This window comes from Aythya fuligula, unplaced genomic scaffold, assembly GCF_009819795.1.
Source record: "Aythya fuligula isolate bAytFul2 unplaced genomic scaffold, bAytFul2.pri scaffold_70_arrow_ctg1, whole genome shotgun sequence".
NCBI lineage: Eukaryota > Metazoa > Chordata > Aves > Anseriformes > Anatidae > Aythya > Aythya fuligula.
In genome coordinates, this window is record NW_022474003.1 from 17,394 (window position 1) to 45,265 (window position 27,872).

The 27,872-nt window shown below is 66.7% G+C and overlaps 5 protein-coding genes, 1 long non-coding RNA gene and 4 other non-coding genes across 13 annotated transcripts; all 10 read right to left on the reverse strand.

Annotated features, from left to right (window-relative positions):
• Window positions 1-280: 280 nt before the first annotated feature.
• On the reverse strand, window positions 281-2,881 carry LOC116501702. 2 transcript variants are annotated; one of them, XR_004254497.1, is made up of 9 exons: window positions 2,864-2,881; window positions 2,421-2,452; window positions 2,052-2,094; window positions 1,670-1,708; window positions 1,446-1,551; window positions 1,157-1,197; window positions 849-909; window positions 584-630; window positions 281-385 (listed from the first exon to the last, which is right to left on the reverse strand). It is a non-coding gene; the product is annotated as an uncharacterized LOC116501702 (long non-coding RNA). The 2 variants fall into 2 exon arrangements; XR_004254496.1 differs by having other exon boundaries at window positions 1,670-1,711.
• On the reverse strand, window positions 457-524 carry LOC116501712. Its single transcript, XR_004254500.1, has one exon. It is a non-coding gene; the product is annotated as a small nucleolar RNA SNORD31 (small nucleolar RNA).
• LOC116501711 lies at window positions 1,005-1,074 on the reverse strand. The gene has a single exon (XR_004254499.1). It is a non-coding gene; the product is annotated as a small nucleolar RNA SNORD30 (small nucleolar RNA).
• On the reverse strand, window positions 1,274-1,398 carry LOC116501713. The gene has a single exon (XR_004254501.1). It is a non-coding gene; the product is annotated as a small nucleolar RNA SNORD22 (small nucleolar RNA).
• On the reverse strand, window positions 2,230-2,304 carry LOC116501710. Its single transcript, XR_004254498.1, has one exon. It is a non-coding gene; the product is annotated as a small nucleolar RNA SNORD26 (small nucleolar RNA).
• Window positions 2,882-3,728: 847 nt separating the features above from the next.
• Window positions 3,729-5,219, reverse strand: TMEM179B (transmembrane protein 179B). The gene is made up of 5 exons (XM_032207282.1): window positions 5,123-5,219; window positions 4,635-4,813; window positions 4,428-4,562; window positions 4,234-4,309; window positions 3,729-4,120 (listed from the first exon to the last, which is right to left on the reverse strand). The coding sequence occupies exons 1-5, from the start codon at window positions 5,216-5,218 to the stop codon at window positions 3,962-3,964; spliced, it is 645 nt and encodes a 214-aa protein (XP_032063173.1). The 5' UTR covers window position 5,219; the 3' UTR covers window positions 3,729-3,961.
• A 308-nt stretch (window positions 5,220-5,527) lies between these two features.
• TAF6L (TATA-box binding protein associated factor 6 like) lies at window positions 5,528-8,297 on the reverse strand. The gene is made up of 10 exons (XM_032207277.1): window positions 8,137-8,297; window positions 7,941-8,027; window positions 7,689-7,839; window positions 7,542-7,592; window positions 7,353-7,447; window positions 7,199-7,273; window positions 6,879-7,099; window positions 6,627-6,759; window positions 6,405-6,533; window positions 5,528-6,333 (listed from the first exon to the last, which is right to left on the reverse strand). Exons 1-10 carry the CDS (start codon window positions 8,281-8,283, stop codon window positions 5,611-5,613), a joined length of 1,812 nt encoding a protein of 603 aa, XP_032063168.1. The 5' UTR covers window positions 8,284-8,297; the 3' UTR covers window positions 5,528-5,610.
• Window positions 8,298-8,943: 646 nt separating this feature from the next.
• Window positions 8,944-12,150, reverse strand: TUT1 (terminal uridylyl transferase 1, U6 snRNA-specific). Its single transcript, XM_032207288.1, has 9 exons — window positions 12,000-12,150; window positions 11,738-11,928; window positions 11,328-11,531; window positions 11,074-11,188; window positions 10,668-10,989; window positions 10,483-10,592; window positions 10,287-10,409; window positions 10,113-10,205; window positions 8,944-10,022 (listed from the first exon to the last, which is right to left on the reverse strand). Exons 1-9 carry the CDS (start codon window positions 12,148-12,150, stop codon window positions 8,944-8,946), a joined length of 2,388 nt encoding a protein of 795 aa, XP_032063179.1.
• A 250-nt stretch (window positions 12,151-12,400) lies between these two features.
• Window positions 12,401-19,190, reverse strand: MTA2 (metastasis associated 1 family member 2). Its single transcript, XM_032207283.1, has 18 exons — window positions 18,667-19,190; window positions 17,880-17,947; window positions 17,674-17,767; window positions 16,936-17,053; window positions 16,777-16,840; window positions 16,554-16,671; window positions 16,369-16,471; window positions 16,178-16,277; window positions 15,570-15,758; window positions 15,393-15,467; window positions 15,233-15,291; window positions 15,042-15,139; window positions 14,689-14,828; window positions 14,376-14,604; window positions 14,205-14,294; window positions 13,436-13,581; window positions 12,927-13,075; window positions 12,401-12,832 (listed from the first exon to the last, which is right to left on the reverse strand). The coding sequence occupies exons 1-18, from the start codon at window positions 18,692-18,694 to the stop codon at window positions 12,664-12,666; spliced, it is 2,037 nt and encodes a 678-aa protein (XP_032063174.1). The 5' UTR covers window positions 18,695-19,190; the 3' UTR covers window positions 12,401-12,663.
• A 41-nt stretch (window positions 19,191-19,231) lies between these two features.
• On the reverse strand, window positions 19,232-26,149 carry EML3 (EMAP like 3). Of its 3 annotated transcripts, none has more exons than XM_032207287.1 (20): window positions 26,112-26,149; window positions 24,750-24,778; window positions 24,624-24,650; window positions 24,351-24,474; window positions 23,816-23,965; window positions 23,655-23,724; window positions 23,443-23,553; window positions 23,081-23,176; window positions 22,864-22,998; window positions 22,653-22,782; window positions 22,414-22,565; window positions 21,937-22,062; window positions 21,721-21,852; window positions 21,559-21,626; window positions 21,375-21,463; window positions 21,174-21,271; window positions 20,992-21,079; window positions 20,800-20,898; window positions 20,261-20,391; window positions 19,232-19,530 (listed from the first exon to the last, which is right to left on the reverse strand). In XM_032207287.1, exons 2-20 carry the CDS (start codon window positions 24,757-24,759, stop codon window positions 19,363-19,365), a joined length of 2,004 nt encoding a protein of 667 aa, XP_032063178.1. In that variant the 5' UTR covers window positions 24,760-24,778; window positions 26,112-26,149; the 3' UTR covers window positions 19,232-19,362. The 3 variants fall into 3 exon arrangements, with proteins under 3 accessions (XP_032063178.1, XP_032063177.1, XP_032063175.1); XM_032207286.1 differs by lacking the exon at window positions 26,112-26,149 and adding an exon at window positions 25,430-25,457; XM_032207284.1 differs by lacking the exon at window positions 26,112-26,149 and adding an exon at window positions 25,054-25,125.
• Between the last annotated feature and the right edge of the window lie 1,723 nt (window positions 26,150-27,872).

Here is a 27,872-nt window from a genome sequence, read left to right on the forward strand (position 1 = left end):
GCACCGGACCCCTGAGCCCTTCTCACCGGCCGGAAGCGCAGCACTAAATAAGCTCCCCCCTGAGCCGCGCAGAAACGTTCCGCCCCCGTAGCGGGTCCAGGTAACAACGGTGCCCCCCCAGTGCTCCTCCCAAGCACTTCCCCCTCCCCCCGTGGCCACCCCAAGGGGACGACACCCCCGAGGAGGGAAGCGGGGGGAGCAGCGACAACCCCCAGCCCCCACCCCCACCCATTTAAACAGACTCAAAATTCAACAGATTTTGGTTATTTTTTTGCTTAAAATTTATTTTTTAAAAATTTCAGAATAAAATTTATTCAGGGCTCCGCCGTCACCATCTTCTTCTTCTTCACAGGCTGCGGGGGAGCGGCCACATCCTGGAATGGAGCTGGCGGGGGGGGGGAGGATGAGGTGAGCAGGGTGGGGGCATCCCCAAAATTCCCCCAAATCCCCCCAAAAACTGCCTCAGGGGGAACCACTCAGTCAGGGGGATCAGCCTGGGGCGGTATCAGATCATCCTCGGCAGCAGGACCCCCCCCCCCAAAATATCCTGTGCCCCCCCCCCCTCCCCAGAACCCCAACTCACCAGGACACAGCCTTGGAGATCCTCGGGGGGGGGGGGGGAAAGGAGGCCTGGAAAAAAAGGGGTGGGGGTCAGGGGGTCTCAGCACCCCCACAAGACCCCCCCGGGGCTGTGACAGCCCTGCGGTTTTTCAGGTGTTTGTAGGGTGTTGTTTTTTTCAGGAGGGGGTTCAAAGTGAGCTAGGTGGGCTCATCATTAAAACCGAGGGGGGGGGGAAGATGTCACAGCCCCACAGCAGCACCCCCAAACCCCCCCCCAAACCACTCACCTCAGCCCCTGAGCTCCCCCCCTGCACCGCATTCAGGGCTCCTCAGGCCCCCGCTGTCACCCTGGGGGGGACAAAAAGGGGACAAAAAGTCAGGGTCACCTCCCCCTGGCCCAAAAACCCAGCATTCCCCCCCACCCCCCCCACGCCCGTCCCAGCAGGGATCAGAATCCGAATCCTCAACAGCAGCCTTCAGCCGAACGAGATTCCTGAGAAATTCATCACGCCTGTGAGGGGGGGGGGTCCCTGCACCCCCCGGCGTGGTCCTCACACCCCCCAGCAGGGCCCCCGCACCCCCTCAGCCCCCTCACCTGCACAGCAGCACTGGGGTGGGTCAGGATCAGCTCCAGTCCTGCAAAAAACGCGCCTCCCCATTAGCTCAGCACCGCAGCCTGGGCCACCTCCAGCCTCCCGCAGCCCTGTGCCCCCCCCATCAGACCGTTCCCACAGAACGAGCCGTCCTCCTCTCCAGCCGCCGGCGCCAGTGGGTTCGACCTTTGCAGGTTCTGGCGCCAGACGGGCAGTAAGACACGTGAGGTTTTCCTCATCGGGGAGGAAAAACAGAATTAAATCATAAAAAAAAAACAGCTGCAGGCTCACCATTGGCCCCAGGTGGAGGCCAGGAGGGAAGGACTCTGCCATCAGATTCATGGCGTCCAGCTCAGCATCGTCATCCCCAGGGTGTCCCCGCTGCAAAGAGCTCAGCCTGCGGGCAGGAAAGCAGCCGTGAGACCAGCAGGAGGGACAATGTCCCCCTCAGCCCTCAGAGCACAAAAAAAGATCAACAAATGCCCGGTGAGGCACAGCTCGTGCCCTGTACGCACCTGCAGGAGGATATCCCGCTTCACGAGGCGGCAGAGGCGCTGCTGGAGTGGATACATTAATTAATAGCAGCTCTTACACGAGCCCACACAGCCCCTTCCCCACAGGGCTCCTCCTGCCCCACAGTTCTCAGCTCCGATCTGGCATCAGGGTCCCTCAGCCATATGCTTGTCCTGTGGTTCGTCACCGAACAGGGCGGGAGCAGTGATCCCTGCCTCCCACCCACACCCCAGGGGCACCCACGTGCCAGAGGAAACTCCCCCAGAGCAAGCTGGATGCACTCCTGGGTCTCGGGCTGCAGCCACGCTGCCTCTGCCCTCTGAAGGGAAAAATCCCACACCCCTACCCTTGAAAAATCCCTTACAGAAAGGAAAAAAAGCTCACCTGAGAAGGGACCCTGTGCGCACATGGCTGAGAAATCCCACACCTTAAAAAAATAAAAAAGGACATTGAGCCATGCTGCACGCAGGACAGGGGTTGGACACCCACCACCCCCACCCGAGGGCACGTGAAGAGCATTTAACACCCACGGTGCGACAAAGACAGACACCAGGGCAGCAGTGCCACTCAGAACCTTGTTTAGAGCTTCTCCACTTCAGCATCAGAAAGAGAGAGTTCAGGATCCTCATCTTTGCAGCACTTCGCCCCCCAGCACACAGAGCCGTGCGGCTGAGCAGCGAGCACACGTGTAACTCGTGGTCTTGGTAACACTGCAAAGCCTTCAGGCTCAGCATTACAGGCAGAGAAACTCACCTCTTCCACCAACGCCATCTGGACGGCCGAACCTTTAAAAGAAGATAAAAAGTTAACGATGTTAGAAGCAATTACGACAAACAAAAGGCCTTCAGCAACGAGCGGGGAGCGGTATGGCCTCCCCGCAGGGTAAGGAGCCAGGGCAGGGCACGCCCGCTCTCCTCAGAGATGCCAAAAGCCTTCACACCGCGGTCAGCTCAGGTCTGTGAACGAGCTCATCACAGAGCGGGCCCCGCGCCGCGGCCCTGCCCCTGGTAACGGGGCCTACCCGAACAGGGCCACGAAATGGCGGCCCCCGGGCGGAGCTCTCGCTGCCGAGCGAGCCAAAAGCTGCCCGCGGCTGCAGGAATTAAGGACGCGGTATCAGAAATCCCCCAGCTCCTGAAGAAAACGCACTGAGCCGCCCCAGCGGAGATAAAAGCGGAGCGCCAACCTCACCCTACCTCCCGCTCCGCCGCCGCCGACAAAATGGCCGCCGTCCCACCGTTCGCGCGCTTAAATAGGCCGCGGGGCATGCTGGGAGCGTGCGCCAAGAGAACGAGCCTGCGCACTGAGGGCCACCGGCTCCAGGAAAAGGGCGGGAAATGGGTCAGCGCATGCGCACAGTGCTGAGGGGCAGCGGCGGCGGTGGGAGGGGCCGCCTGGGCGGGACTCTGACCAATGAGGTGGGCGTTGCTAGGCTGGGCAGCGTCTGGGGAGGAGAAAGGGGTGGGGATATGCTAATGAACGCGCACGCAGCCGAAGGGGCCGCCGGGAGCGCTTCGCTGCTAAGATTTTGGGGCCTGTAGCTCAAAAAGACGCTAAAATCCTCAAAAAGAAAGTGACGCACTATAGTAGGGAGAAAAGGGAGAAGGAGAAAAAAGGGGGTAGTAAAATTCCACCGTGATCGCGATATGTGGGGGGCGTGGTGGCCTCTGGGTGGGAGGGTACTAAAATAACCCCTGAGGGGGTAAATCTCCCCTGGTGGGGAGGGGTTTGAAGAGCAGATGAGAGGGGTGGGTGGGGTAATGTAGTATTGGCGTAATGGTGGCTATAAAAAAGGCGTATTTACAAGCACTGAGCTGCTGGTAGTCACGAGCAGTAGGTGCTGGTCATGTTCTCCTCAGCAGTTTTGCAGCGCGGTCGCTTGTGGTCAGTTATCGCTCAGTTTTGCATTGGGGGAGGTTCGTGGCTCACTTTACGCCTTCTGGTCGTTAAAATCTGGGTTCTCGCTGCCCGCGCCCTAGCCTGTGACAGCCCCGCCGCCCCCGCAGTGCACAACCAAACGCCCTGCTGCACGCACGCACGGACACGCTCCTCTCCCGAAAATCCTCGCCTTTAATAACGAAGCTCGGCGCCCAGAAAGGACCCCGCAACCGGAGGGCTGCGGGTTTCCTGCCGCATGGCTCCCCTCTGCCAGCACGGGGTGTAAAGGCTGCGTCCTTTTGCACCGCTGGCCTCATCAGCGCCTGCAGGGCTAATGAGGTGTCCGGGCCAACGCCACCGCTGCGCCTCCTCCCACCCTGCTTGTCGTTGTGTGCCAGGCGTGCTGACCCCTTCCTTCAGCTCCGTCTCGGCTGTCCCCCTAGGATGGCTTCTGTCTCGGTGCTCCACTCAGGGTCCTGGTGGCGCAGCAGCGGGATGGGGGCTTCCCTCCGCTGCTGGATGAGCAGCCAGGCCAGCAGCAGGCACCAGAGGAACACGTTGACCCAGGCTGATGCCTGCAGGATGAGGCATGGGTGGAGATGCACAACGTGTCCCCCCCCTACTGATTTCTTGGCTTCCCGTGGCAGGGAGGGCTCCAGTGGCTGCCTGCCCCATTGTACCTGCTCACCTGTGCGCTGTAGAGGTTGCTGTAGAAGCGCGTTGGTCTGTAGGACACCCATGGCTTGCGCTCAGCCTCCTGACAGCTGCAGGGATCGGGAGCAGGCATGAGAAAAGGAGGGGGGGGAGACACACACAGGGGCAGCCCCAACAGCACCGCCAGCCCGAGCCTGCAGGGGTTTCCCCAGGCAGGGCTGCCCTTACCTGGCCAGCTGCTTGGTGTGCATGATGGAGGCACAGAGCACGTCCATTCCTGCGCGGAGGATGCAGGCTGAGATGAGGAGGAAGAGGAGGATGACAGCGGCCACGACCAGGGTGAAGGTGAGGCACGCACGGCTCCTGCGGGAGCGGGGAGCAGGCGTCAGCGGGGCAGGGACACCATCGGGTGCCCCAGCCCCACACCCCGCTCACCGCTGAGGCTCGTCCGTGCAGCAGCTGTAGAGCAGCACCGCGAAGCAGCACAGGGCCACCACAACAGAGACAGCCGAGACGAAGTAGCAGAGGGAGACGTGGCTGAAGGACCTGGGCACCAGAGCGCTCCCATTCCAGCTCACAGCGCCGTAGAGGAGGCACTGGCCCCCAAACTCTCCCTATGGAGGGGAGGGTGTTGCTGGGGGGGGGTGCCTCATGGTGACCCCCGGGGGCAGCATGGAGCAGTGAGGAGGAGGAGGAAGGAAGGAAGCCAAAACCACCTGTTTGGTCGCATATTTGTGTGTCACACGGGGGGAACAGGATGGGCTGGGGGTGCTCAGCGTCCCCACACGTCCCAGCTTCCCCCGACGCCCCTGCACTGCGACCACAAACAGCTCCCTACAGGACTGGGGAAGGGATGGAGCCCCCCCCAGGGCAGCCCTGCAGCTCCCCAAGGGGCACCAAGCCCCCTCCCACCCCCCTGGTACCTGTGCCACCGTGAGAGCCGAAGCGCAGACAATGCCGCAGAGGAACACGGCCCCGTGGAGAGCCAGCCCCAGCAGCCACGGGACAGACACCGCCATCTTCCCAGCCCGCTCAGCCCTGCCTCCTCCGCCCCACCCCTGCTCTGCCGCCGGCACGGGGCCGGGCTTTGGCAGCTTCCCAGCCCCGTGGGGCTCCGGCAGCTCCCAGCCTGTTTGCGAGGCTTCGCCCAGGGGTGAAGGCAGAACACCCACACAGCTGTCTGCAGCCCGGCGATGGGGGGGTGAACGCACATGGGGGGCAGGCAACGGAGCAGCATCCAGCCACGGGACACCAAAGAGCACCCAATTCCACCCAAACAGGGTGCTTCAGCACCCCATCACCCCACCGAGGCCACAAACCCTCCAGGCTGAACAGCACCCGCTGTTTTATTAACTGCCCGGCTGGCACCACAGCGACTGGCAGCACCCCGAGCACCCGCCCCGGGCTGGTCTCAGAGGAGGAGATGCAGGGAATACTCGGCACGAGCCCAGCGCCGAGCCGGCCGGGCGGTGCGGCCGATCATGGGCAGCTTCTGGGCGTAGCGGGAGACGTGGCCCGGGCCGTGGTGCTGAGGGAAATTGGTCTGGAAGAGGCGACCCCGGCAGCGCCGCCCCGCCTGGCGCCCCGCGATGACGAAGCTGAAGCGGGGGGCCCCGCGGGGGGTGAAACGGCATTTCTGGAAGACATCGCGAGCCCCCGGCCGGTGGCCGGGCTGCCGTGCCGTGCCGCGGGCACGGGGCAGGCTGGCGGAGCGGTGCAGCGCCGGCCGGGGGCTCTCCTCCTCGGGGGGGCTGGCGGCGGCGCTGGCCGTCAGCTGCGGCATTTTGCGGGCCCCCCCCTCGCCCCCGAAGGCCGGCGGCTCCTTCTCGGGGGTGCTGGGGGGCAGCGGTGGCGGTGGGGCGGGGGGCCGCAGCCCCGTGCCGAAGCGGGCAGCCAGGCTGTCGCCAAAGAAGTCATAGAGCTCGCGGTACATGTCGTGCAAAGATAGGGCTGGCGGCGGGGGGGCTGCTGAGGGGCCACCGCCGCTGCCCCCCCCCAGCTGCAGCAGGGGCCGGCCCAGACCCAAACCCGCCTCGGCTGGGGGCTCCGGCCTGGGGCTGTGTCGCGGGGAGCCCTCCGGCTGCTGGCCGGCCGCCTGCTGCGCCTTCATCTTCAGCAGGCGCTCCACAGCCACCTGGGGAGGGAGTGTGGGCAACGAGGGGATCCCAAGGAGGGGGTCCCCAAACGCCCCCCCAGGCCACTCACCAGGATGGCGCCGTAAACTTTGTGCCCGTCCGCCTTCACCTGGGCGTTGGAGACGGAGTAATCGTCCAGCACGGCCTGCAGGTTGGCCCAGTAGGTGGAGAGGTGCGGGTAAAGGACGCGCTCCACTGCCTGCAGGGACAAGGAGGGTGGGATTGTTCTAGGGGTAGGGGGGCACGGAGAGGCAGCGTTGTACCCCCCACACACACCCCAAACCCCGCTCACCTTCCAGCCCAGGGCGTGCAGCCCCACCACGGCGCCGTAGTGGGAGCAGAGGGGGCGCACGGGGTCGGCCAGCACCTTCTGGAGGGAGAGGAGAATCTGGTGGTAGAGGCCGCTCACCAGGTCGCCGTGGGTCCTGCGGGCGACAAGGGCAGACCCCGCTCCAGTCCCAAAGTCGCTCCTGGGGACGGTGCCAGCCCCCTGCCCTCCACCCCAAAAAAAAAAAAAAACAACCCATGGGATCTCCCCCCTCACCAAAAAATGCGGCTGAGCAGCATGGCAGCATAGTCGCGCAGCGTCCAGTGGTCGTTGAGGGGGTTGATGGAGGCGGCCAGGGGCTCCAGGGCACAGTACATGACGCTGCTGATGAGGCTGCGGACGTAGGAGCCCAGGCAGAGGTAGGGGTTCTGGATCAGGCTGCGGGCGATGTGCAGCAGCCGGTTCAGCTGCTCCAGGTCGTGGCTCACCGATTTCACCTGTGGGGGGGGAACAGGGGGACGGGGGGGGGACACGCGGGGGGCTCAGCGTGCGGCTGCACCCCCCGCTCCCCAAAATAAGAACCCCAAGGCACGCACCCCGCTGACCACGTAGACGAAGTAAGGCAGGAGGGCAGCGATCTTGGAGTTGCTCTGGAGGTCCTGCAGGGCCACCTGCAAGGACGCCGAGGGGTCAGCCCCGCTCTGGAGACCCCCTATCCCCCCCCTCCCCCCCAAAAAAAAAAAAGCTCACCTTCATCAGCTGGGGGTCGTCACCCAGCACGGCCCTTGTGACGTGCTGGTAGTACTTGAGCAAGTCGTCGGTCAGCGTGGAGACGGCGCTGGGCACTGCCAGGGAACGGTGTCACGGGGGGAGGAGGGGGGGGCTTTCTGCCCCTCCTGGTGCTGTGGGGGGGCCACGAGCTGCCTCCCAAATCCTTACCAGCTCCCTGCGGCTCCAGGTTGCCTTTGCCATCCAGGTAGGAAACGTGCACTGCAAGGGAGTGTGGCGGTGGCTCTGAGTGCTCTGCGGGGGGTCTCAGTTTGGCAGGGGAGGTTACCGGGGGGGGGGCACTGGGGGGATCCTGACCTCGCACAGCCGTCTCGGCGCAGCCCTTGGGGATGTTGGTGGCCAGGGCCAGCTCCACCAGGTTGACCTCGCGGTCCTCCTGGAAGTACAGCTCGCCCTCCTTGATGGCACGGAAAGGCAGCGCGTCCTGGGAGCCGTAACCGCACACGGCCTGCAGGGACACGACATTCCCCCCATACACACAGACGGTAACGGGTCCGGTAACGGGACCCCCCCCCCCCCAACCCTATAGGGGACCCTCAGCCCCCGCACCTCCACGTTGCTCCAGCGCAGTGCCCGGTTGAAATCCTCCACGGTCAGCTTGCGGCGCCTCGTGTGCTTCATGAACTGGGAGCTGTTCTGCTGGGAACCGGGGCGGGGAGGGGGGGGGAGCGAACCGTCAGCGCGCCGGTTACCAGCTCCGGTAACGACACCGGGTCCGGTAGCAAGGAAAAGGGCCCGGGCGGACCTGCGTGGCCTCCCGCAGCCGGTAGCAGACGTCCTCGGCCAGCAGCGCCGCCACCTCGTCGCTGAGCTCCACGCCCGCGCTCTCCGCCATCAGCCGCACCGAGTCCCGGGGCAGCTCCACGAAGCGCCGCTCTTCCCGCTCCGCCATGGCGCGCCGGCGCGCCCGGCCCGGCGCGGGCCACGCCCACCGTGGGCGGGGCTATGCAAATAGAGAGCGTGGAGGCGGGGGGGAGCCGAGGGAGAGGCGGGAGGAGGGTGAGCCAATGGGGGCGCGGCATGCAAACTGAGGTGGAGGGTGAGGAAAGGGGAGGGATTATGGTAATGAGGGGGCGCGCTGCTCGCGGGGGCTGCCGGGAGCGCCGCCACCGGGAAAACGGCGCTCGGGGGGGCGGGAGGGGGGGAAAGGCGGGGAAAGGAGGCGCTGGGACGCGGTGCAAAGGGCGGAGAACACGGGGGGAACGGGAGGGGCACGGGGCCAGCGGCCTCGCCGTGCCTGCGGTAGTAGGGGGAGGCGATAGGATTGTAACGGGAAATGACAGCCTCCTCTTGTGTTCGGTGTCTCCGGTGTTAACGGGGGCTCGGATTAAAATATTGCGTCATTAAACGTCAGTAAGGTATTAATTGTTGACATTAAGTTATATTAATATCAACAGATTCGTTATTAATGTTGAAATATTAATTAAGCTCCCCGTTACGTGTCCTCACTTCAACGTCAGCGCTACTCCAACACGGGCCTTTATTGTACAAAGCGTAAGAAAATAAAATCATCAATTCCATAAATTCCCCACCCCCCTCCCCGCTGCCCCCCTCAGCTCTGGGGATCTGCACCTGGCCCCCAGCCCAGGTGGCGCCGCAGGGCAGGGGGCAGGAAAGCCTGCAGGAAATGGAAAAAGTCCCTGAAGAGCGGCCCCGGGGCCGGGCTGGGGGTGAGGCGAAGCAGCACCCGCGGCTCCCGCTGCCCCCCTCCTGCCAGCCGGGCGCTGGCCTCAAAGCGCAGCAGCGGCTCCGGCGGCTGGGCGGCTCCCTCGTGCTGCACGATGGCCTCTGACACTTTCTGCTCCAGCTCCAGCGAGTCCCCTCCTTCCTCGGGCTCCTCGGGGCTGGCCCCGTGCAGGAGCTGCCGGCGCAGGCGGCGGCGGCCCGTCCACACGCGGTGCCAGATGGTGCAGCTCCAGCTCGCCACCACCTCCTCCTCCTTCTCCTCCTCCTCCTCTTCCTCCTGCTCAGGGCCATTCACCCGTGGCCTCTTGGCACAGGGCAGCGCAGCACCGTCCATCCCATCAGGCTGGGGCCGCTTGGAGGCTGTGGCTGGCTGCAAAGGTTCCTCCTCCTCTCCTGCGGTGTCACCCGGTGGCTCCTTGCCCCCTACAGGGTCCTCAGGGAGGCTCTGCCCCACTCCAGGGGCTCCCAGCTGCTTGGGGGGCTTCCCCGGGGTGCAGCGGCAGCGGAGGACGTCGCGCAGCACGAAGGCGATGCCGGCGCAGATCTCCTTGAAGCCTTCTCCAGGCTCCTCGGGGCAGCGGGGGGCAGGCATGGGGATGGTGATGAGGAAAGAAGCGGCGCCTGCCCCCGGTTCCACGGCGCCGGGCTGGAAAAGCCGCACCAGGCCCCAGCCCCGGCCCTTGGCGGACTTGCAGCGGTACTGCAGGCTGCGGCAGTACTTGGCGGCGGCGCGGCAGCAGTGCCCCAAGCGCGCCGCCGTCTTCTCGGTGACGTTGGCTGCCACGTTGTGGCTCAGCTCGAAAGGGTCCTGCAGGTTGAGGGACCCCAGCTTGAAAAGCTCGCTGGCCTCCGGCAGCGGCAGCGCCCGGCCCTCCCGCAGCGACAGCACTCGGCCCGAGAAGTCAAAGTCCCCGAAAACATGAAAGAATTCGGCCAGCAGCGAGCCTGGGGGAGGAAAAGCAACGAGGGCAGTGCTGGGGGCCTCAATATTGGGGTCCTCAGCCCCGCCACCTTCCCCCGGCCCCAAAAGCTCACTGGGGCTCTTGCTGTTGGCGCTGGGCTCCAGCAACGCCGCGTCCCGGGGAAAGCTGCAGTCCCAGCCGGCCACCACGACGTGGTCCTCGTTCCCTAAAAGAAAGAAAATCCTTAAAAAAAAAAAAAAAAAAAAAAAAGCCCTGCTGGACAGACAGACGGATGGAGGGGCCCTACCTGCCAGCTCCCGCAGCCGGGCGACCGCGGGCAGCACCGGGGGGCTGCGCGTCTGCAGGAAGAACAGCACCAGCAGCGTCAGCGCGTAGTTGGTGAGGAGGGGGCCGCCCCCAGCGGGGTTTCCTGAGGGGGGGGACAGCGTCAGAGAGGCCCCACGCACCCCCCAAGTGCCAAACTCCACGCAGGCCATGCTCACCTGCCAAACCCTGCTGCTTGGCCCACAGCCTCACGGCGTAGCCCAGCGGCCGCACGCGCTCGTCCGCCTCGGCACAGAGCCGCAGGAACCGCGTGTTGTGCAGTGCCAGCCTGCGGGGAGGGGACGCGGGGGCGTCACAAAACAAAGAGAGGGACGGACGTGCACCCCGCGCGCGCCCCCCGGACCTGTTATCGACGGAGATGTCGCCCGCTAAACCTGACTGCTTGTGGCTGAACTTGACGACGGGGCGGCGGGCGGTGGGCACGGCGCGGACACGGCGCACGCCTGGCACGCAGCGGCGCAGCACGGCCGCCACCAGCTCCAGCAGCTCCGGGGGCGAGGCCGACGCCAGGTCGATGTCGCTCAGGATGGATTCTTCCGCCCCGGGGCTTCCCCGCACCGAGCTCTGCAGGGATTTGGTGGGCTCCAAGTCGAGGAGCAGGTCCAGGTCGCAGCCGTGGGCGTCGAAGCTGTTGACGGAGGAGCCAAAAGGCAGCACGGAGCAGCCTGGTTGGGAGGAGACAACACCTGCAGTTACCCAAGGGCCACGCCAGGCTCCCCACACGTCCCATGGGGCAAATGGGGACTCACCGGGGAAGAATTCGGAGAAAACCTCCTGGAAGAGCGCGACCAGGAGGTGCCGCAGGCGCCGCTCACCCTCGCTCAGCTCCAGCAGCCCCACCAGCTGCTCCATCTGCGCGTCCACCTGCGGGGAGAAGCCTCGTCGCCGGCCCCACACACCCCAAAACACCCCGCTGGCCCTTGCACATCCCTCCCTGACCCCCCCCTCGGCCCCAAATCCCCCCCAGGGACCTCCCACAAGGGATCCCAAGCCTCCAGCTCACATCCTTGGCCTGGCACAAGGCCCGCTCCAGCTGCTCAGCGCCGAGGGGTTCCCGGTGGGCGCTGCGTCCCGGCAAAGGACGGGTGAAATCTTTTTGCTCCCGGGGCCGGACACGGAGGCTCCGCCCGGCCAAGGCGTGCTGGGGCTGCGCCAACGCCCGCTCCCGGCTCGCCGCCTCCTGCAGCTCCACGATGGCGTAGGCACCCTGAGGGGGGGGGGGCAAATGTCAGCTCCCCGGGGTCCACTCCCCGTTCCCGGTGCCCCTCCCCATTGCCCTCCCTGTTCCCAGTGCCCCCTCCCCATTACCAGTACCCCTTCCCCGCTCCCCATCGCTGTTCCCGGTGCCCTCTCCCAGTCCCCGGAGCCCCCTCCCTGTTCCCTCTCCCAGTTCCCCCTCCCAGTTCCCGGTACCTTCTCCTTATCCATCACCACCGCCACCACCTCCCCGAAGGCCCCGAAGTAGGCTGCGAGCTCCTCGGCCGCCGTGCCCCGGGCGAAGCCGCTGACGAAGAGGCTCCGCTGCTCCTGCGCCCGCCGCTCGGCCCGGAGGCTCCGCAGCCGCTGGTGCTTCTTGCCCCGGAGGTGCTCGGCCAGGCTGGGCCCTGAGGCGGCGCCGTTAGCCCGGAACGGCCCCGGTGCAACCTGTCCCCCCCCCCGTACCCCCCTCACTCACGGTTGGCCGCCGCCACCTGGCACAAGCGGCAGCGGAAGCCGCCCCGAGGCAGCGGCTCCACGTCCGGATCCGCTTCCGGGGGCAGCTCCGGGGCCGGGCTGGGCCCCGCCGCCGTTACCGGCTCCGGGCTAGAGCCGCCGCCCCCGTCCATGGCGGAGAAACCGCTCCGCGGCTACTTCCGGGCGGTTCTGAGGGAACTTCCGGTCCGCACCGCCGGGTTCCCCCCCCCTTCGCTTACAGCGGTCCGCCCGCTTTCAACTTCCCCCCCCCCACTCGGAGAACAGCTCCCTTAGCACAAAGGTTCCGCCCCGAAGGTTCCTCCCCCCTCCACCCCGGTACCGTTTTCCGGGGGGGGGGCCGGTACCGGGGAGGGTGGAAGGGTAAATAGGGGGGGGGCAGGCTGAAGAAAAGCCGTCGGTTTATTTTCTGTCGCTACAGAACCGGGACAGCCCGAGATACAAAACCAGGGGGCGTCGCTCCACGTACAAAAGGGTCCCGCGGGGTGGGGGGAGTGGGGGGGGGAAGGACGGGGGGGGAGGGCAGTGTTTCCCCATCCCCCACCCCCAGCCCTCAGCCCCCAAAACCCACGCGGTTTCTATGGAAATAAAAAAAATACAAAAGGGATGCGGCGAGGGACAGGGGGAGGGTGTGTGTGGGGGGTGGGTCAGTCCTCGAGGACGATCGGCTCCGAGGTGCTGGCGGGGTGGGGGGGCGGGGGGGGCGCCAGGGCCCCCCCGGGCCGCAGGGGCAGCCCCGGCTTCACCTTGAGGGGCAGGTTGGGGCGGCGGGCGGCGCGGCGCAGCTCCAGGTGGGTCAGCGCCTTCCGCAGGGCCCTGGGGGGGGGGGAAAAAAACTGGGGTTAGAAATTGCGGGTTTGGGGTTTTGGGGGCGAGGAGGCCCCCCCCGTGACCCCCACCAAAACCTTACCGGGTGTCCTTGGTGGCCACGAAGACGACAGGGTTGGGGGCGTCGGCGGGGTTCAGCTTCTGGCGCTTGCTGGCGGGGGGGGGCCCGGCCCGCAGCCCCCCCGCCAGGGGCCGCCCGTTGGCCGAGAAGGGGACCCCTGAGGCCCCCACCTGCATGGGGAGGAGGGGGGTGGAGCTGCCATCAGGCCCCGCCCACCCGCCTCAGCCTCCACCAATCGCCAGCCGCCCTCCTTATCCCAGCCCCACCCCCCTTCAGTGACCTGTCAATCACCCCCATGCAGCACACCCACATGTCAATCACCCCAATCCACGCCCACTATTAGACACGCCCCTCCATAGGCCCCACCCCCTCCCACTCCCCCACATGTCAATCATCTCCCATAGGCCCTGCCCCTAAGCCCCACCCCTTTCCCATACCCCCACCCCACTCCCCACCCGTCAATCACCTCCCCGTGGCCCCACCCCCTCCCACAGGCCCCGCCCCCCTCCCCGTGGCCCCGCCCCTCTTACCCGGGGGGGGCGGTGGCCCTCGGCCGCCCCCTCGTAGCCCCGCTTGCCCCCCAGCCCCGCCAGCCCTCGGCTCTGGCTCAGCTGGTTGCGGTTGATGGGGGTCTTGGTGCCCCTCGGGGTTTTCGGCTTCAGGGGGGCCTGGGCCGCTGGGGGAGGGGGTGAGGGGGGGGCTCAGGGGGTGCTGCCCCCCCCCAGATATAGGGGGAGGACCCCCCCTAAAGCCCCCTGGCCCTAAAGCCGTCCCCAGCCCTCTGTGAGCACCCAAAGGCCCCACTGGGGGGGCGCAGAAGGGGGCCCCAAAAGTCCCATGGGGGGAGAAGAGGGACCCCTAACCCCCTAGGGACACAGAAGGGGGCCCCCAAAAATGCCATGGGGTTGGAAAGGGGCCCCCAAACAGCCCATGGGGCACAGAAGGGGGCCCCAAAACCCCTCTCAGGACACAGAAGGGAGCCCCCAAGTCCCCTCAGGACATAGAAGGGGGACCCCAAATCCCCTCCAAGCCCTTTGGGGCACAGAAAGGAGCCCCCAAACCCCCCTCAGGACACAGAAGGGGCCCCCCAAACCCTCTCCAAACCCCCTCAGGACATAGAAGGGGACCCCCAAACTCCTCCAAACCCCATGGAGTGCAGAAGGGGTCCCCCAAACCCCCCTCTGGGCATGGAAAGGGGACCCCAAACCCCCTCCAAACCCCTCAGGACAGGGAAAGGAGCCCCCAAACCCCTCTTGGGGCACAGAAGGGGGCCCCCAACCCCCCCCCCCAGCCTCTCACCCAGCTCCTTGACGATGGCGGCCAGGGGGAGCCGCGCCAGCGGGTGGATCTTGAGGGGCGCCTTGGCAGCTTTGGGGAGCCGGATGGAGCCTGGGGGGGGCACGGGGTGAGCGGCAACCCCCCTAGGGGGACTCCCTCACCCCCCCCGACCCAAAAAACCCCCCGGCCTACACTCGGCCTTGATGGCGTTGGCGTTGATGGGGGCGTAGGGGCGGCGGGCGGCGCGCCGGGGCTGCAGGACGTCGCGGCAGAGGCGGCGGGCCAGGCGGGTGAGGCGGGTGGTCTGCAGGAGGAAGGTCTGGCGGTTTTTGGCCAGCAGCTTGGCCCGGCTGGCGCTGGTGGTGTAGGGCGAGAGGCTCTGGGCTTCGGGCCGGGAGAGGTGGCCGCGGGAGTGAGGCTCCTGGAACAATGGGGGGGGAAAAAACGGGGGTTAAATGGGGCGGGGGGCTGCGGGGATCCCCTCTCGGGCGGTCCCGGGGCTCACCGAGGCGCTGCGCGCTGCCCCCTCCAGCTGGGTGGGGGTCTTGAGCCCCCCGTATTTCTTCCAGTAGATCCAGCAGGAGGCGCAGAGGCGGCACTGCATGTTGGGGGGGCCCCAGGCGTACCACTGGGCTGACTGGGTGGCTGGGGGGGGGCACAAAAAAGTGTTAAAAAAAACCCCACAGGCAACGGGACCCCCGCTTTGGGCACCACAGCCAGCCCCAAAGCACCCCCAGCCCCACAAAACCCTGCCCCGCAGCCCCCCCGCTGTCCCCTCACTCCCCAGCCCTGCTCTGATCCCCCCCCGGACCCTTTTAACCCCCCCCAAATCCTTTCTTTCCCCCTGCCAAAACTGACTGTGGCAGCTCTCGCAGGTCAGCCCCTTCTGGAAGCCGGCCCCGTTCATGCCGGGTTTGGAGCCCACCGAGATGATCTGGTTGGGGTTCGGCTTCGTGCTGGGGGGGGGAGGTAAAAAAGGGGGGGTCAGGGGAGACCGGGGGCGGCTTCTCCTCCTCCTCACACCTGCAGAAAGCCCCCCCCGAACTCACTAGGTGGGGATGTAGACTTGCTTCAGCTTGCTGTCCGCCTCCGCTGCCTTCAGCCTCTTCTGCGAGCCAACGGGGAGTTAAAAGGGGGGGGGGGAAAGACACGCAGGGACCCCCCCCCAGGAAAAAAAATAGAGCCTGGGGAGGCGGGGGGCGTCCTCACCTGCTGGATGTAGCGGTCGGTGGTCTTCCACATGTAGTAGAACTGCACGATGCTGGCCAAGGATTTCCAGGGCAGCTGCGGGGAGGGGAAGGGAAAGGGGGGGTGAGGTTTTAGGCTTAAAAAGGGGGGGGGAAAAATGATTCCCGGCCCAAAATCCTTCCCCCCCCCGCGGCTCACGAAGTCCTGCCGGATGTCGTTGAAGTCCTTGCCGTATTTCTCCAGGGCCTCCTCAAAGAGCATGGCCTCGGAGGCCGACCACTCCTCCATCTCGTCGCGGCACAGCACCGGCCCCCCCTGCGGCACCAGCGTGGCCATGGCCTTGGCCAGGTCGTAGCCGTTGCGCTGCAGGGTGTCCATGGCGTGGAACTGCGGGGGGGGCACGAAAAATAAATCATCATGGAGAACCCCAAAATGTAAAGGGGAGACCCCCCCAGGGAGAGCCTGGAGCTGAGGGGAGCGGGGAGGGGATGGGGGGTGGGGGGCAGGGGGTGGTGCACCCCCACACAGATAAATGGTTGGGAATGTGTCCCCCCCCCCCCCACGGGATGGAGCTCCAAAATCCTTTTTGGGGGCAGAAAGGGGTCCTAAAAAAAAAAATGGGGATAGAAAGGGGTCCCCAAAATCACATGGGGGTGAAAGCGGGTCCCAAGAAAGCCATGGGGAGGCAGAAAGGGGGCCCAAAAATCCCACGGGGGACAAAAAGGGGCCCCCAAACCCCCTCCAAACCCTACGGGGCACAGAAGGGGACCCCAAAACCCCCTCCCACCGCGCCCCCCCCCCCTCACCAGCGTGATGTCCCGCGAGGCCGCGGCCGCGCTCATGTGCAGGCTGGGCTGCCGGATGGAGCTGCTGCAGTCCAGGGCGCGGGCGAAGGTCCCGACGGCCCTGAAAAGAGGTAAAAAAAACAAAGGGGGGGTCAGAGGGACCCCAAATCTCCCCGGGACCCCCCTGTTTCCCAGCCCGGGACCCCCCTCACCGCGCCACCACCAGGAACTGGTCGATCTGCCGGTCCGTCAGGGGGTTGTCGGGGTCCCACACCTTCATCTCCATCTTCTGCTGGTTCCTGTTGTCCGACTCACCTTCAGAAGGGCAGGAGGGTTTTTTTTGGGGGGGAGGCAGGCAGAGAAGCCCCCCCCCGAGGTCACGGAGCCCCCCCCAAACCTTCAGCCAGCCGGTCGGGGATCTCAGCCTGGTACTTGCAGCCCACGCGGATCTCACCCTGGTCGGCCAGGAGGGTTTTTTGGACAGGGTCGAAGACCAACGAGTAGAAAAAACAGTCCTGGGGGGGGGGGGGCAAAAAAAATAATAAAGGGCTCAGCCAGGTGCTGGGGGGGGCACGGTTTTAATTACACCCCAAAACCACCCCCATGAGGGGGGGGCTCACCTCCTTCTCCAGATACTGCCCCAGGATGTCGGTCTCGTTGAGCAGTGTCACGCTGCACTTCCCACTGCCGGGGGGGGGAAATAAAGAAAGGGGGGGGGTTAAAAATGGGAGGGGGGGCACGAGGAAAAGAAGGAAAAGGCCCCCCCGGAGGCCCCGCACCGTATGTGGGTGGCTGGCAGCGACTCGAACTGGCGGGAGAGGAAGAGCTCGCGGTGCTTCAGCTGGTGCCGCTGCTGCTCCGTCATGGGGGGCTGCTTCGACTCCTCCTCGAATTCTCCTGGTGGGGGGGGAAAAAAAGGATGTGGGGGGGTCGTTGTCCACCCCCACAATGCTCAAGCCCCCCCCCCGGGGGTGTGTTGTTGTCCCTGTGCCCCCCTCCCTCGGATTTTGGCAGCCTTGAGAGCCCGGAGGGGGGATAAAAAAAAAAAAAGGGGGGGATACAACCCAGCTTGATTCACGCATAAAAAAACCCTGGGGGGGTGGGGGCACAGACACCCCAGAAGCCCCCCCCCCACTTCAAGGAGGGTTGGGGACCCCCTGCTTGCCCCCCCCTTTTATTTCTGTGCCCCCCCCCACATTTCATCCACAGATCCCGAGGAGTTTTGGCCACCGAACCCGCAGTGCCCCCCCCCCCAAAAATAAATTCCCAACCCCCCCGGGTGGAAAACAGCCTGAAAATTGGGGGGGGGGCACCTGGGATCAAACTGGGGGGGGCACAACCCCCCCCCACACCCCCATCAGGGAGCCGAGAGCCCCTCGGGGTGGGGGGAAGCGAGCCCGGATCTGCCCCCACCACCCCCCCCAGCCCCCGGGGGGGGGGGGGGGGTGAAAATTAAAAAATGGGGGGGGGTGGGGCAGAAGCAGGGCTCCCCCCTCCAAAAAAAATAAACCACTCACGGGCGTTGCTGTCGGCCAAGCTGTTGAGGCTGCTGGAGATGTCACGGCGGCGGAAGAGGCAGACGACCTTGGCCTCCACATTGCCGTTGGCGGTCTGGGGGGGGGGGGCAAAAAAAAAAAAAAAAAGGGGGGGGGTTGTGAGGATGCTGCAGGGATTTAGGGATCCCCCCCGGGGTTTTTTTTTGAAGCGGGGGGGCGCCGCTCACCTTGTTGAGCTCCTCGATGCGGCGCACGAGGTAGGGGTTGCTGGAGGAGTTCTCGAAGTAGACGTAGTCTGGGGGGGGGGGGGAGGAATTTAAGACCCCCCTCTTTATTTTAAGCCCCCCCCCCCTTTATTTTAAGCCCCCCCAAGCCCTTTTTAAATGCTCCCCCCTCTTTTTTCCCCCCTCAAACCCAAGGGGGGGGCCCCAGACGTATCCTCCCCCCCCAGGACCCCCCCCCAAAAATCCCCCCCAAAAAAAGGTCCCCTCGGCCTTGCCCCCCCCGTCCCCTTTTTGCCCCCCCTCCCCTTACTCAGGGCCCCCCCTTACCCTTCTCGAGCCCCCCCCATGTTTTGGAGACCCCCCCGACCCCCCCCCTTTCCTAAGGACCCCCCCCCTTTTTGCCCCCCTCCCCCTTTTTTCAGGCCCTCCCCTTCCTTTTTGGGATCCCCCCCTCCCCTTTTTGGGGTCCCCCCCTCCCCGACGACCCCCCCTATCCCCCCCTTTCCCCTTTTTGGGGTCCCCCCTCCTTTGATGCCCCCCCCTTTCTTAGCCCCCCCTCCTCCTTTTTGGGACCCCCCCTCTCATTTTTGGGGTCCCCCCTCCCCTTTTCACCCCCTTTTCCCCCCCCCTTCACCTTTTTGGGGCCCCCCCCTCCTTTTTAGGCCCCCCCTCCCCTTTTCACCCCCCCATCCCCCCTCCCCTTCCCACCCGGCCTCCCCCCCGGCCCCCCCGTTCCCCTCCCGGCCCCCCCCGGCCCCCAGGACCCCCCCTCGGCCCCCCCCGGGCTCACCGCCGACGCGGTACATGTTGGCCGCCATGGCCGCTCGGCTGGGCCGCGCTACCCCCGGGCCTCCATCGCCTCCCGCTCCCGCCGCCTCCGCACCGGCACCTTCGGCTCCTTCCGGAGAGGCTTCGGCTCCTTCCGGAGGCCCCTCGGCTCTTTCCGGAGCCCTTCGGCTTTTTCCGGAACCGCTTCGCTGCAGCCTCGGGAGCTTTCGGAAAGGCTCGGCTCTTTTCGGAACGGCCTCGGGGCTTTCCGGAGACGCTCGGCTCTTTTCCGAACGGCTCCGCTGCCGCGTTCGGGAGCTTTCGGAGCGGGCTCGGAAATCTTCGGAGGGAGCTCGGGAAGTAGCTCGGGAATCTCCGGAGCGCCTTCGGCTTCTTCCGGAATGGCCTCGGTAAGTTCCGCCGGAGCCCCGAGCGCTTCCGGAACACCTTCGGGTATTTCCGGAACACCTTCGGGAACCGATCCCCACCCCGCCCCACGAGCGCTTCCGGCACGGAGCCGTTGGCTCTCCCGCCGCTTCCGGGAAACGGGCGGCCGCTTCCGGCTCCGGACCGGAAGCGGGGCCCGGTAACGGCGGCAGGAAGCAGGCGGGGAGCCGGGCGCCCGCTCCAAGGCTTTATTTAAAGGGGGGAGGGTAAAAAAGTGAGCTGGGGGGGGCCGGGGCCCCCCTGGTCCCGTAACGGGGGTAACGGGGGGGCCTCAACGGGGCTCCGCGGCCCCCCCGGCGGGCACCGGGGGCCCCCCCAGCACCCGCCACTGGAAGACGCCGGTGTCCTTGCCCCCCAGCGACACCAGGTGCCCGTCGTCGTGGGTGAAACGCACGTTGGTGACGTGGCTGCCGTGGCCCCCGTAGACGTGGCTGGGAGCCTGTGGGGGGGGGTGGGGGGGCGTGTGGGAGCGTGCACGTGCGCGTGGGGGCATGAACACACATGTAGGAGTGTGTCGGAGCGTGCACACGCATGTAGGAGCGTGTGCTGGCAGGTAGGAGAGTGTGGGAGCATGCACAAAGCTAAAGGAGCATGCACACGTGTGGGGGAGCATGTGCACGTGTGTGAGAGCGTGTGCACGTATGCAGGAGCATGCACACACATGGAGGAGCGTGCACACACAGGAGTGTGCACACATGCAGGAGAACACGCATGCATGTAGGAGCGTGAACACACGTGTAAGAGCAAGTAGCTGCACGTGGGAGTGTGCACACGCATGTGAGCATGAGCATGCACACATAGGAGCATGCACACATAGGAGCATGCACATGTGTATAAGCGTGAGTGCACGCCCGTGGCAGCGTGCACACCCACCCAAGCGTGCCCACGTGCAGCCTGGCACACGCGTGTGCATGCAGCATGCACCCAGCCCCCCCGTGCACACCCCCGTGTCCCTGTGCACCCCCCCCCGTGTCCCCATGCACCCCCACATGTCCCGTGCACACGCATGTGCCCCGTGCACCCCCTCCCCTTGCACACATGTGTGCCCCCCACCTCCCCATGCACCCCCCAGTCCCCTCCCTCCCCCCATTCCCCCTCCCCATGCACCCCCCTTGCCCTCCCAGCCCCCTCCCCGTGTAAGAAGCCCCCCCCCGGCCCCCCCAGCCCACCTTGGGGCGGGCGCAGGGGTACTGGAAGAGGTGCACCTTGCAGAAGTCGTCGGCCACGGCCACCAGGCGCTCGTGGTGGGAGCGGCACAGGGAGTTGATGTCGGTGCCGTCCGAGCCGTCGGGCCACACGCCTGTTTTTTTTTGTTTGTTTGTTTTTTTTGGGGGGGGGCACACAGCGAGGTCAGCCCCCACCCCAAAAAAAAAAAAAAAAGAAAAAAATAGCCCCAGAGCCTCCCCCAAATTGCTAGAGCCCTCACGTGTATGTGCAAATCCCCTGCCCGCAGGCAAATGTCTGGACCCCCCCCCCCAAAATCCCTTGAAGCCCCCCCAAAAAAATCCCTTAAAGCCCCCCCAAATCTCAGGACCCCCTCCCAAATCCCGAGCCCCCCTAAATCCCCACCCCCAAAATCCTTTGCCCCCCCCCAAACCCCAGGACCCCCCCAAAACCCCCCACCTCCCCCTAATCCCCTGCCCCCCCCAAACCCCTTGACCCCCCCCAAAAAAAAACAACCCCCCCCTAGAACCCCCTGTCCCCCCACCGAAGACGTGGAAGCCCAGCACGCAGGTGTAGGAGGCCCACTCGCGGTCCCGGCTCTCGAAGCGGTTCCGGAGCAGTTTGCAGCCCCCGGCCACGTCCCCTGCGGGGGGGACAAAGTTGAGAGACCCCCCCAGGTGCCCCCCACCCCCCCCAAATTTTTTGGGGGGCCCCCCACCCCCCGTTGCCCGCTCACAGTAGAGGATCTCGTAGTCCCCCGAGTTGGACATGACGAAGTGGCCGTCCTTGGACCAGTCCAGGTGGGTGATGAAGCTCGAGTGCCCCTGGGGGGGGGCAGGAGGGGGCATTGGGGACTTTGGAGAGGGGAGGTAGGATCTTCCTTTCCCCCCCCCATTAAAAAAAAAGCCCCCCCCTCACCGTGCAGCGCCCGAAGCGGGTGTACTTGCGGCCGCCCTCGGCCACGCTGTAGATGTAGATGACGTTGTCGTGGGAGCCGATGGCCAGGAAGGAGCCGTCTGCGGGACCCCAAAAGGGTTTTTTTTTTAGGGCTGGGGGGGTCTTAGGGGGTGGGGGGGGACACAGGAGACCCCCGCCGAAAGGATATAAAGGGGGGCTCACCGGGGGAGAAGCGCACCACCGAGAGCTGCTCGTTGCCGTCCGAGCCCCCCGCCAGCGGCTGCTGCGTCTCAGTGTCCAGCACCAGCCACCTGGGGGGGGGACACAACACGGGAGGGGGTGTCAGGGGTCGGGGGGGGGCTCCTTGTTCCCCCCCCCACCCCAAAAATCCCCGTCGGTTGCTCACCGCCCCGTCAGCAGCCCCACGACCACCACTTGGCCCCCAGGGTGGAAGTCGGCGCAGAGCCCTGTGTCCTGGAGGTGGGGGGGACACACAGAGGACATCAGGGCCTTCTCTGTGCCCCCCCTCAGCCTTTATTTAACCCCCCCCCCCCCAAAATAAATTCACCTCCAGGGCCAGGCTCCAGGCCAGGGCGTGCTCCTGCCCGTCCCACAGGCAGAGCTGCCGGTCGTGGCCGCAGGTGAGGAAGAGGCAGCGCGAGGGGTGGGTGGCGAGACCCCAGACCTCGTCTGTGTGCCCCTGGGGGGTGGGACACGAGGCGGGGGGGTCACCCTGAGCCCCCTCCCATGAAGGGAGACCCCCCGAAAACCCCCCAGGACCCACCTGCACGATGGGGGTGAAGCCGTCGGCCAGCGTGCCCCGCAGCAGCGCGTTGCGCGTGGTGCCCACCAGCAGCTCCTCGCCCGGCCCCTCCGCGATGGTGCGCACGGCGCCGAAACGCTCGGGGAGCTGGGGGGGGGCCGGGGGGGTCGGGGGGTAAAGGGGGGTGCAGGGGGAATGGGGGGAGATGGGGGGGGAAGGAGGGGATGGGGGGGACAAAAGGGGGACAAGGGGAGAGGGCAGGAGGGGACCAGGGGGGATAGGAGGGGATCGGGGGGGACAGGGGGGAGGTGAGGGGGGCACCCCCGGCCCCCCTTCCCAATCCCTAACCACTCTGGGGTCTGTGGGGTGCATTATGGGGTCCCAGGGCAGATTTCAGTGTCCTGGGGTGGGTTTTGGGGCTCCCGGGACAGATTTCGAGGTCCTGGGGTGGATTTTTGGGGCTCCCGGGGTAGATTTCGGGGGTCCCGCGTGCCCCACCTCGGCCTCCTGCAGCAGGAGGAGCTCGGGGCTCCAGCTCAGCACCCTGCGGTCCTTGCCGCCGCCGCTCAGCACCGTCCCGTCCCGCCGGCGGCACAGCGCGAAGATGCTGCCCTCGTGCGCCCGCCTCTGCTGCCCGATCTGGTACGTCTCTGCCAAGGGGGGGGGGGGGTTCAGCCTCACGGCAACCCCCCCAGCTCCCCACCCCCCCCCCCCCGTGTCCCCCCCAGCCCCCAAACCTTTGCCCCCTTTCCCCGCCGGCCCCGCGGCGCGGGTCCAGGTGAGGATGTTGCCCTCAGAGTCGCCGGTCAGCACGTCCCCGGCGGCGTCAAAAACGAAGCACTGGATGAATTTGGGCTTCTTATATTTCTAGGGGGGGGAAAACAACAGCAGGCGGTGGTAGGGGTGCCGGCCGGGCCCCCCCCAAGCCCCTTTGGGTGCCCCCCTCACCCCAAAAATGCCCTGCTTCTTGGTGAGTGCGGCCCCGCTCCAGGTCCAGAAGTAGACGTGGGACTTGCCGCTGGTGATGATGCTGCCGCTGTCCTGGGGGTTGAACTCCACCGACAGCACCGACTCGTTGGTGCTCTGTGGGGTGTTTTTTTTTTTAGGGGGGGTGGTGAGGGCACCCCTCTGAGTCCTTGACACCCCCCCGGGACCCCCTCCTCACCTTCACTTCTGCCAGCTTGGTGCCGCGGGCGCAGTCCCACACCGACATCATGTGCTCGTTGGAGTCGTCCACCACACACAGGTGGGCGCCCAGGTCCTGGGGGGGACACCGGGGGGGTCGGGGGGGGACACGGGGGGACCCCCGGGGGGGTAGAAGGACGGGGGACAAGGGGACGGAGGGATGGGGACAGGGGGAGGGAAATGGGGGGACAGGGGGACAGGGGATGGAGGGATGGGGACAGGGGCAGGGGGACGAAAATGGGGGGGCGGAGGGACAAGGGGACTGGGTGGGACTGAGGGACAAGGACAGAGGGACAGAAGGACAGGGGGACAAGGCCGGGGGCGTCTGGGGGGGGCACTCACGGCCGTGGAGAAGGCGAGGGAGCCCACGCCGCGCTCGAAGCTGCCGAGGCCAATCTGCTGCAGGGTCAGCAGCGTGGCCGAGTCCCAGATGTGCACCACGGGCTGCAGCGGCTGCGGGGACAAAAAATGGGGGGGGGGAGAGAAGGAAACGGGGGCTGGGCACGGGATTTGGGGGCTGGGGGGGGCACGCAGACAGCCCCCGACCCCGTTACCTTGCCGTCCTTGTCCACGCCGGCCGCCTGCCCCGTGGCGACGCGGAGACGGTCGGGGTGCACGGCCAGGCTGGAGGGGGAAACGGGGCGGTGAGAGGGGGGGATAACGGGGCTGGGGGGGCCCCCCACACCCCAAATAACCCCCCCAGGCCGGGATTCACCAGCGCACGCAGTCGCTGTGGCGCAGGTAGTGGCGCTGGCGGCGGAGGGGGACGTGGAGGAGGACGACGACGCAGGCGATGAAGTAAACCAGCTCGCCCGACGCCAGCACGTGCAGGTTGGAGCGGCTGTCCCGGCCCCGGTACCCGTAGCTGGGGGGGGCGAGTTAAGGGGAGAAACGGGGAGGGACACCCCAAAAAAAAAAAAAGGGACCCCCCCACAAAAAAAAAGGGACTCACAGCCCCCCCCCAAAAAAAAAAGGGGGTTGGGGGGGGGTGGGGGGAGAAAGGGGGTGATTGGGGTGGGGTGGGGATGGGGATGGGGGGGGAGTGAAAAGGGGATGGGGGTGGGCAGGAGGGGGTGGGGAGAAGGATGGGGGGGGACAGGGAACCCCAAAAGGGGATAGGGACCCCCAGGAAGGGATGGGGACAGGGTGGGGGGTCCCCAGGCGGGGTCAGGGACCCCCAGGCGGGGTCGGGGACCCCCATGTAGGGTCGGGGACCCCCCCAGTGGGGTGCCCCCCCCCAAATAGGATACACCCAGTCGAGCTGCAGGCGCTCGGGGGGCAGCTCGGCGCGCAGCCCCCCGTAGGGGCCCAGCCCCGAGGGCACGTACATGGTGATGGGGCGGCCCCGCAGGAACATCTTCACCGACACCCCCTCTGTGGGGCAGGACGGAGGGGGTCAGACCCCCCCCGACCCCCCCGACCCCGCCCAGGACCCCCCCAGGCCCCCCAGCCCTGCCCTGTTAGTGGCAGGGGTTGGGGACACACAGAGGGGGGCCCGGGAAGAAGCCCCCCCCCGGCCTCACCCAGGTTGTAGTTGGCACGGCGTGACCCTGGGGGGAGGGGGGGAAAGAGTGTCATAAAATAATAAAAAACCCCTAAAGCCCCCCAAAATTTGTGTGTGCCCCCCCGTCCCCCCCCCAAGCACCCACCTGGGCTCATGACGGGCTCCTTGGGGCGGCTGTGAGGGAGAGGCAGCGTCAGCGGGGGGAGGGGGAAATTTGGGGGTGAGAGGGGGGGGCACGGGGTGGAGGGGGGGTGCAGGGGGGGTTTGGGGTGCGGGGGGAGGGTCATGGATTTTTTTTGGGGGGTTGCACGAGTTTAGGGGTGCAGGAGGGGTTTTGGGGGTGCGGGGAGGGGGTGGGGAGGGCAAGGAGGGATGCGAAGCTGCGGGGGGGGGTGAGGGGGGGTGAGAGGGTGTGGGGGGAGGTTTGGGGTGCGGGGGGGGCCCCCCACCTCTCGGGGCTCCCCACGGGCAGCAAGAGGTTGGCGGACGAGGCCGCTTTCCTACTCAGGCGGCGCCGGGGGCTGGAGCTGCCGGAGGAGCTGTGCCTGCGCAGGCTGGGGGGGGGGGACACATTTTTTGGGGGTGGGGTCGTGGGGTGGGGGGAGGACACGGAGGGACACGGGGACACGGGACAGAGAGGGGTGGGGGTAAGGGGAGGGGGTGGACACCATCAGCAAGGGGTCACCCCCCCCCCCGAATGGTCCCCCCCCCAAAAAAAAACACCCTACCCCTAAATTCCAGCCCCAACGCGACCCCCAGCACTTTCCCACCCCCCCAGCACCCCTGAGCCCCCCCCCCTCCCCCTCAAGGCCCCCCCATCCTCACAGCTCTTTGCGGGCACCCTGGGGGGCTGCCGGGGGGGATTCGGGGGTCGGTGGCTCCGGGGAAGCCGGGGGGGGGGGGCGCCGGGGGGCAAGGGGGGGACCCGGGGGGGGGCGGCTCTTGGGGCCCCCCCGGGTCCCCGCTGCCCCCAGGCGCCGCTGGGGACCCCCCGTCCGTCTGCGTCCCCACGCTGACACCGGGGGAGCGGCAAAGGGGGGGGTCCGGGGGGGGCCCGGTGGCGGTGGGGGGGGCCGGCGGCACGAAGGGCTCCGGGATGGCACCGTTGGCTGTGGGGGTCATGGGGGGGGGGGGGCAAAAAGGGGTCAGAATTTGCCCCCCCCCCCAATCCAGCTGCGGACCCCTGGGTGTCCAGAGGGTGCTGCGGAGAGGGGGGGGGGACCCAGGTAATGGGGGGGTGCTGGGAACTGGGGGGGGTCTTGGGTACTGTGGGGGGCCCCAGGGGGGGTCCCAGGTCCCGGGGGGTGGTGTCAGGTGTTGGGGGGTCCCAGGAACCGGGGGGGGATCCTGGGTACTGGTGGGGGGTCCCAGGTACGGGGGCGGGGGGTGTCAGGTGTTGGGGGGGTCCCAGGAATCGGGGGGAGAGTCCCAGGTACCAGGGGGGGATCCCAGGTGTTGGGGGGGGGTCCCGGGGGTTGGTTTTTTTTTTGGGGGGGGGGGGTCTCACCGTGGGGCAGGTGCCGCAGCAGGCGGGGCAGGTGCTGCTCATAGAGGCCGAGGCGCCGCAGCGCGTCCCCCAGCGCTGCCTTCACCAGCGCCAGCTCCTCCTCGAGCCGCCGCAGCCGGGGCTCCAGGGGGCTGGGGGGGCCGGGGGGGGCCAGGTCACCTGCGGGGGGGGGCACACGGGGTGAGACGGCACCCAAAATTTGGGGGGGGGCTGCCCTTTTACCCCCCTCACCCTCCCTCTCTTCCATGGTACCCTATGGGCCCAGGTGGGGCAGCACACCCAGGGGTGCCCCCCTCCCCCTCCAAATACCTGGGTGTTCCCCTAAATACGTGCCCCCCCCCAAAAATATGGTCCCCCCCCTTTTCAGACGTGCCCCCCCCATCAGATGTGCCCCCCCCCATGTGTGTGCCCCCCCCATGTGTGTACCCCCCCCATGTGTGTGCCCCCCCCAACCCCCCCCTCCCCCCCCCATGCCTCCCATAGGCCCCAGGCCCCGCCGAGCCCCTGCGGCTCAGCAGCAGCAGCGCTAATGAGGGCGGGCGGCTCATTTTCCACCGGGGGGGGTCACGCACCTTGTAATGGTGCCCCCCACCCCTCCCAAAAGTCCCCCCCCCCCCCTCACCGTGCTCGGGCCCAGGCTCCATGGCGGCCGCTAGGCCTCGGCCTCCGGCGCCTCAGGAAGCGCAGCGGCGGCGCCGAGTCATTTCCCCTCCGCCCGATCCTGCCCCCCCCCCCCCAAAAAAAAAAACAAAACACAAAAAAACACCAAAAAAACCCTCGGGGGGGGGGGCCACGAGCACCCCCCGTGCGCCCCCCCCAGCCCCAAAAACCCCCTGTCCCCCCTGCAGCTGGTGGAAGACCCCCGTGTGCCTCCTGTCCCCCCCCCATCATTTTGGGGTGTTTTTTTTTAATGGGGGGGGGATTTTTTTATTTTAATGGTGTCAGCACCGGGTGCCTCCCCCCCCCCCCGTTAAGTTTCGGGATGATTTGTGTGGTTTTTTTTGGGGGGGCCGCGTCCCGGCACCCCAAACCCACACCAAAAGGGGCAGCGGCGGCCCCCCCGATTCATCCCAAAAGCGAAACGCCGCCCCCCCCACCCCCCCGCTATAATCCCCCCCTCGGTTTTAGGGACCCCCCCACACCCCTCAGTGCCCCCCCCCCCCCAAAAAAAAAACAGGGTCTGTCCCCCCTGGGCCCCCTCAGTTTGGGATCGGGCCCTGTGGTTGCCCCCATCTGGGGTTGGGGGTCTGGGGGCTGCACCCCCGGGTGGTTTTTTTTTTTCCGGGGGGGGGGGCCCAGGCCCCATTTTTATCCCCCCCCGGGGGGGGCCGCATCCTGCACACTCATAGCAGGAGCGGGGCTGGGGCTGAGCCTCCGGGAAGGGAGGGAGGGGGACGGGGCGGGGGGGGCCAGGTAATGGGGGGGCGGGGGGCAATATTTGGGGGGGGACAGGGAAAGGGGGGACCCGAGGGTGCCCTTTGGGGACAGAGGGGGAGGGCCGCGGGGGGGGTTTGGGGTGGCATGGGGGGGGGGTTAGGGTGGAGGGGGGGGATTTGGGGTCGTGGGGGGGAGATTTTGGGGTCGTGTGGGGGGGTGGGGAAGCACGGGGGGGGTTGGGGTGGCAGTGGGGGGATTTTGGGGGTGTGGGAGGGTGGTTTAGGGTGGCACGGGGGTTTTGGGGGGGTTGTTTGGGGTTTTTGGGGTTCTTGGCCCCTCGCCCCGCCCCGGGGGGGGGTCCGCCCCCCCCCAGCACCCCGGATG

What these genes read in the sequence shown, in the direction of transcription:
- TMEM179B (XM_032207282.1), bottom strand. Translation starts at nt 5,218, where the DNA reads ATGGCGGTGTCTGTCCCGTGGCTGCTGGGGCTGGCTCTCCACGGGGCC. An exon ending in CGGCTCTCACGGTGGCACAG is followed by an intron (nt 4,814 to 5,122) that starts GTACCAGGGGGG and finishes TCCCCTCCATAG; the next exon opens with GGAGAGTTTGGGGGCCAGTG. An exon ending in GCAACCTCTACAGCGCACAG is followed by an intron (nt 4,121 to 4,233) that starts GTGAGCAGGTAC and finishes CTCATCCTGCAG; the next exon opens with GCATCAGCCTGGGTCAACGT.
- TAF6L (XM_032207277.1), bottom strand. Translation starts at nt 8,283, where the DNA reads ATGGCGGAGCGGGAAGAGCGGCGCTTCGTGGAGCTGCCCCGGGACTCG. An exon ending in GGCTGCGGGAGGCCACGCAG is followed by an intron (nt 8,028 to 8,136) that starts GTCCGCCCGGGC and finishes GGTTCCCAGCAG; the next exon opens with AACAGCTCCCAGTTCATGAA. An exon ending in TCGTCTACGTGGTCAGCGGG is followed by an intron (nt 7,100 to 7,198) that starts GTGCGTGCCTTG and finishes CCCCCCCCACAG; the next exon opens with GTGAAATCGGTGAGCCACGA.
- TUT1 (XM_032207288.1), bottom strand. Translation starts at nt 12,150, where the DNA reads ATGGACGGGGGCGGCGGCTCTAGCCCGGAGCCGGTAACGGCGGCGGGG. An exon ending in TGGTGATGGATAAGGAGAAG is followed by an intron (nt 11,532 to 11,737) that starts GTACCGGGAACT and finishes CCCCCCCCTCAG; the next exon opens with GGTGCCTACGCCATCGTGGA. An exon ending in CGCCAACAGCAAGAGCCCCA is followed by an intron (nt 10,023 to 10,112) that starts GTGAGCTTTTGG and finishes TTCCTCCCCCAG; the next exon opens with GCTCGCTGCTGGCCGAATTC.
- MTA2 (XM_032207283.1), bottom strand. Translation starts at nt 18,694, where the DNA reads ATGGCGGCCAACATGTACCGCGTCGGCG. An exon ending in ACGACATCCGGCAGGACTTC is followed by an intron (nt 15,468 to 15,569) that starts GTGAGCCGCGGG and finishes CCCTCCCCGCAG; the next exon opens with CTGCCCTGGAAATCCTTGGC. An exon ending in GGGCAGCGCGCAGCGCCTCG is followed by an intron (nt 14,605 to 14,688) that starts GTGAGCCCCGGG and finishes CCATTGTTCCAG; the next exon opens with GAGCCTCACTCCCGCGGCCA.
- EML3 (XM_032207287.1), bottom strand. An exon ending in CCCTCGCCTTCTCCACGGCC is followed by an intron (nt 23,177 to 23,442) that starts GTGAGTGCCCCC and finishes TGTCCCCCCCAG; the next exon opens with GACCTGGGCGCCCACCTGTG. An exon ending in CCAAGCTGGCAGAAGTGAAG is followed by an intron (nt 22,999 to 23,080) that starts GTGAGGAGGGGG and finishes AACACCCCACAG; the next exon opens with AGCACCAACGAGTCGGTGCT.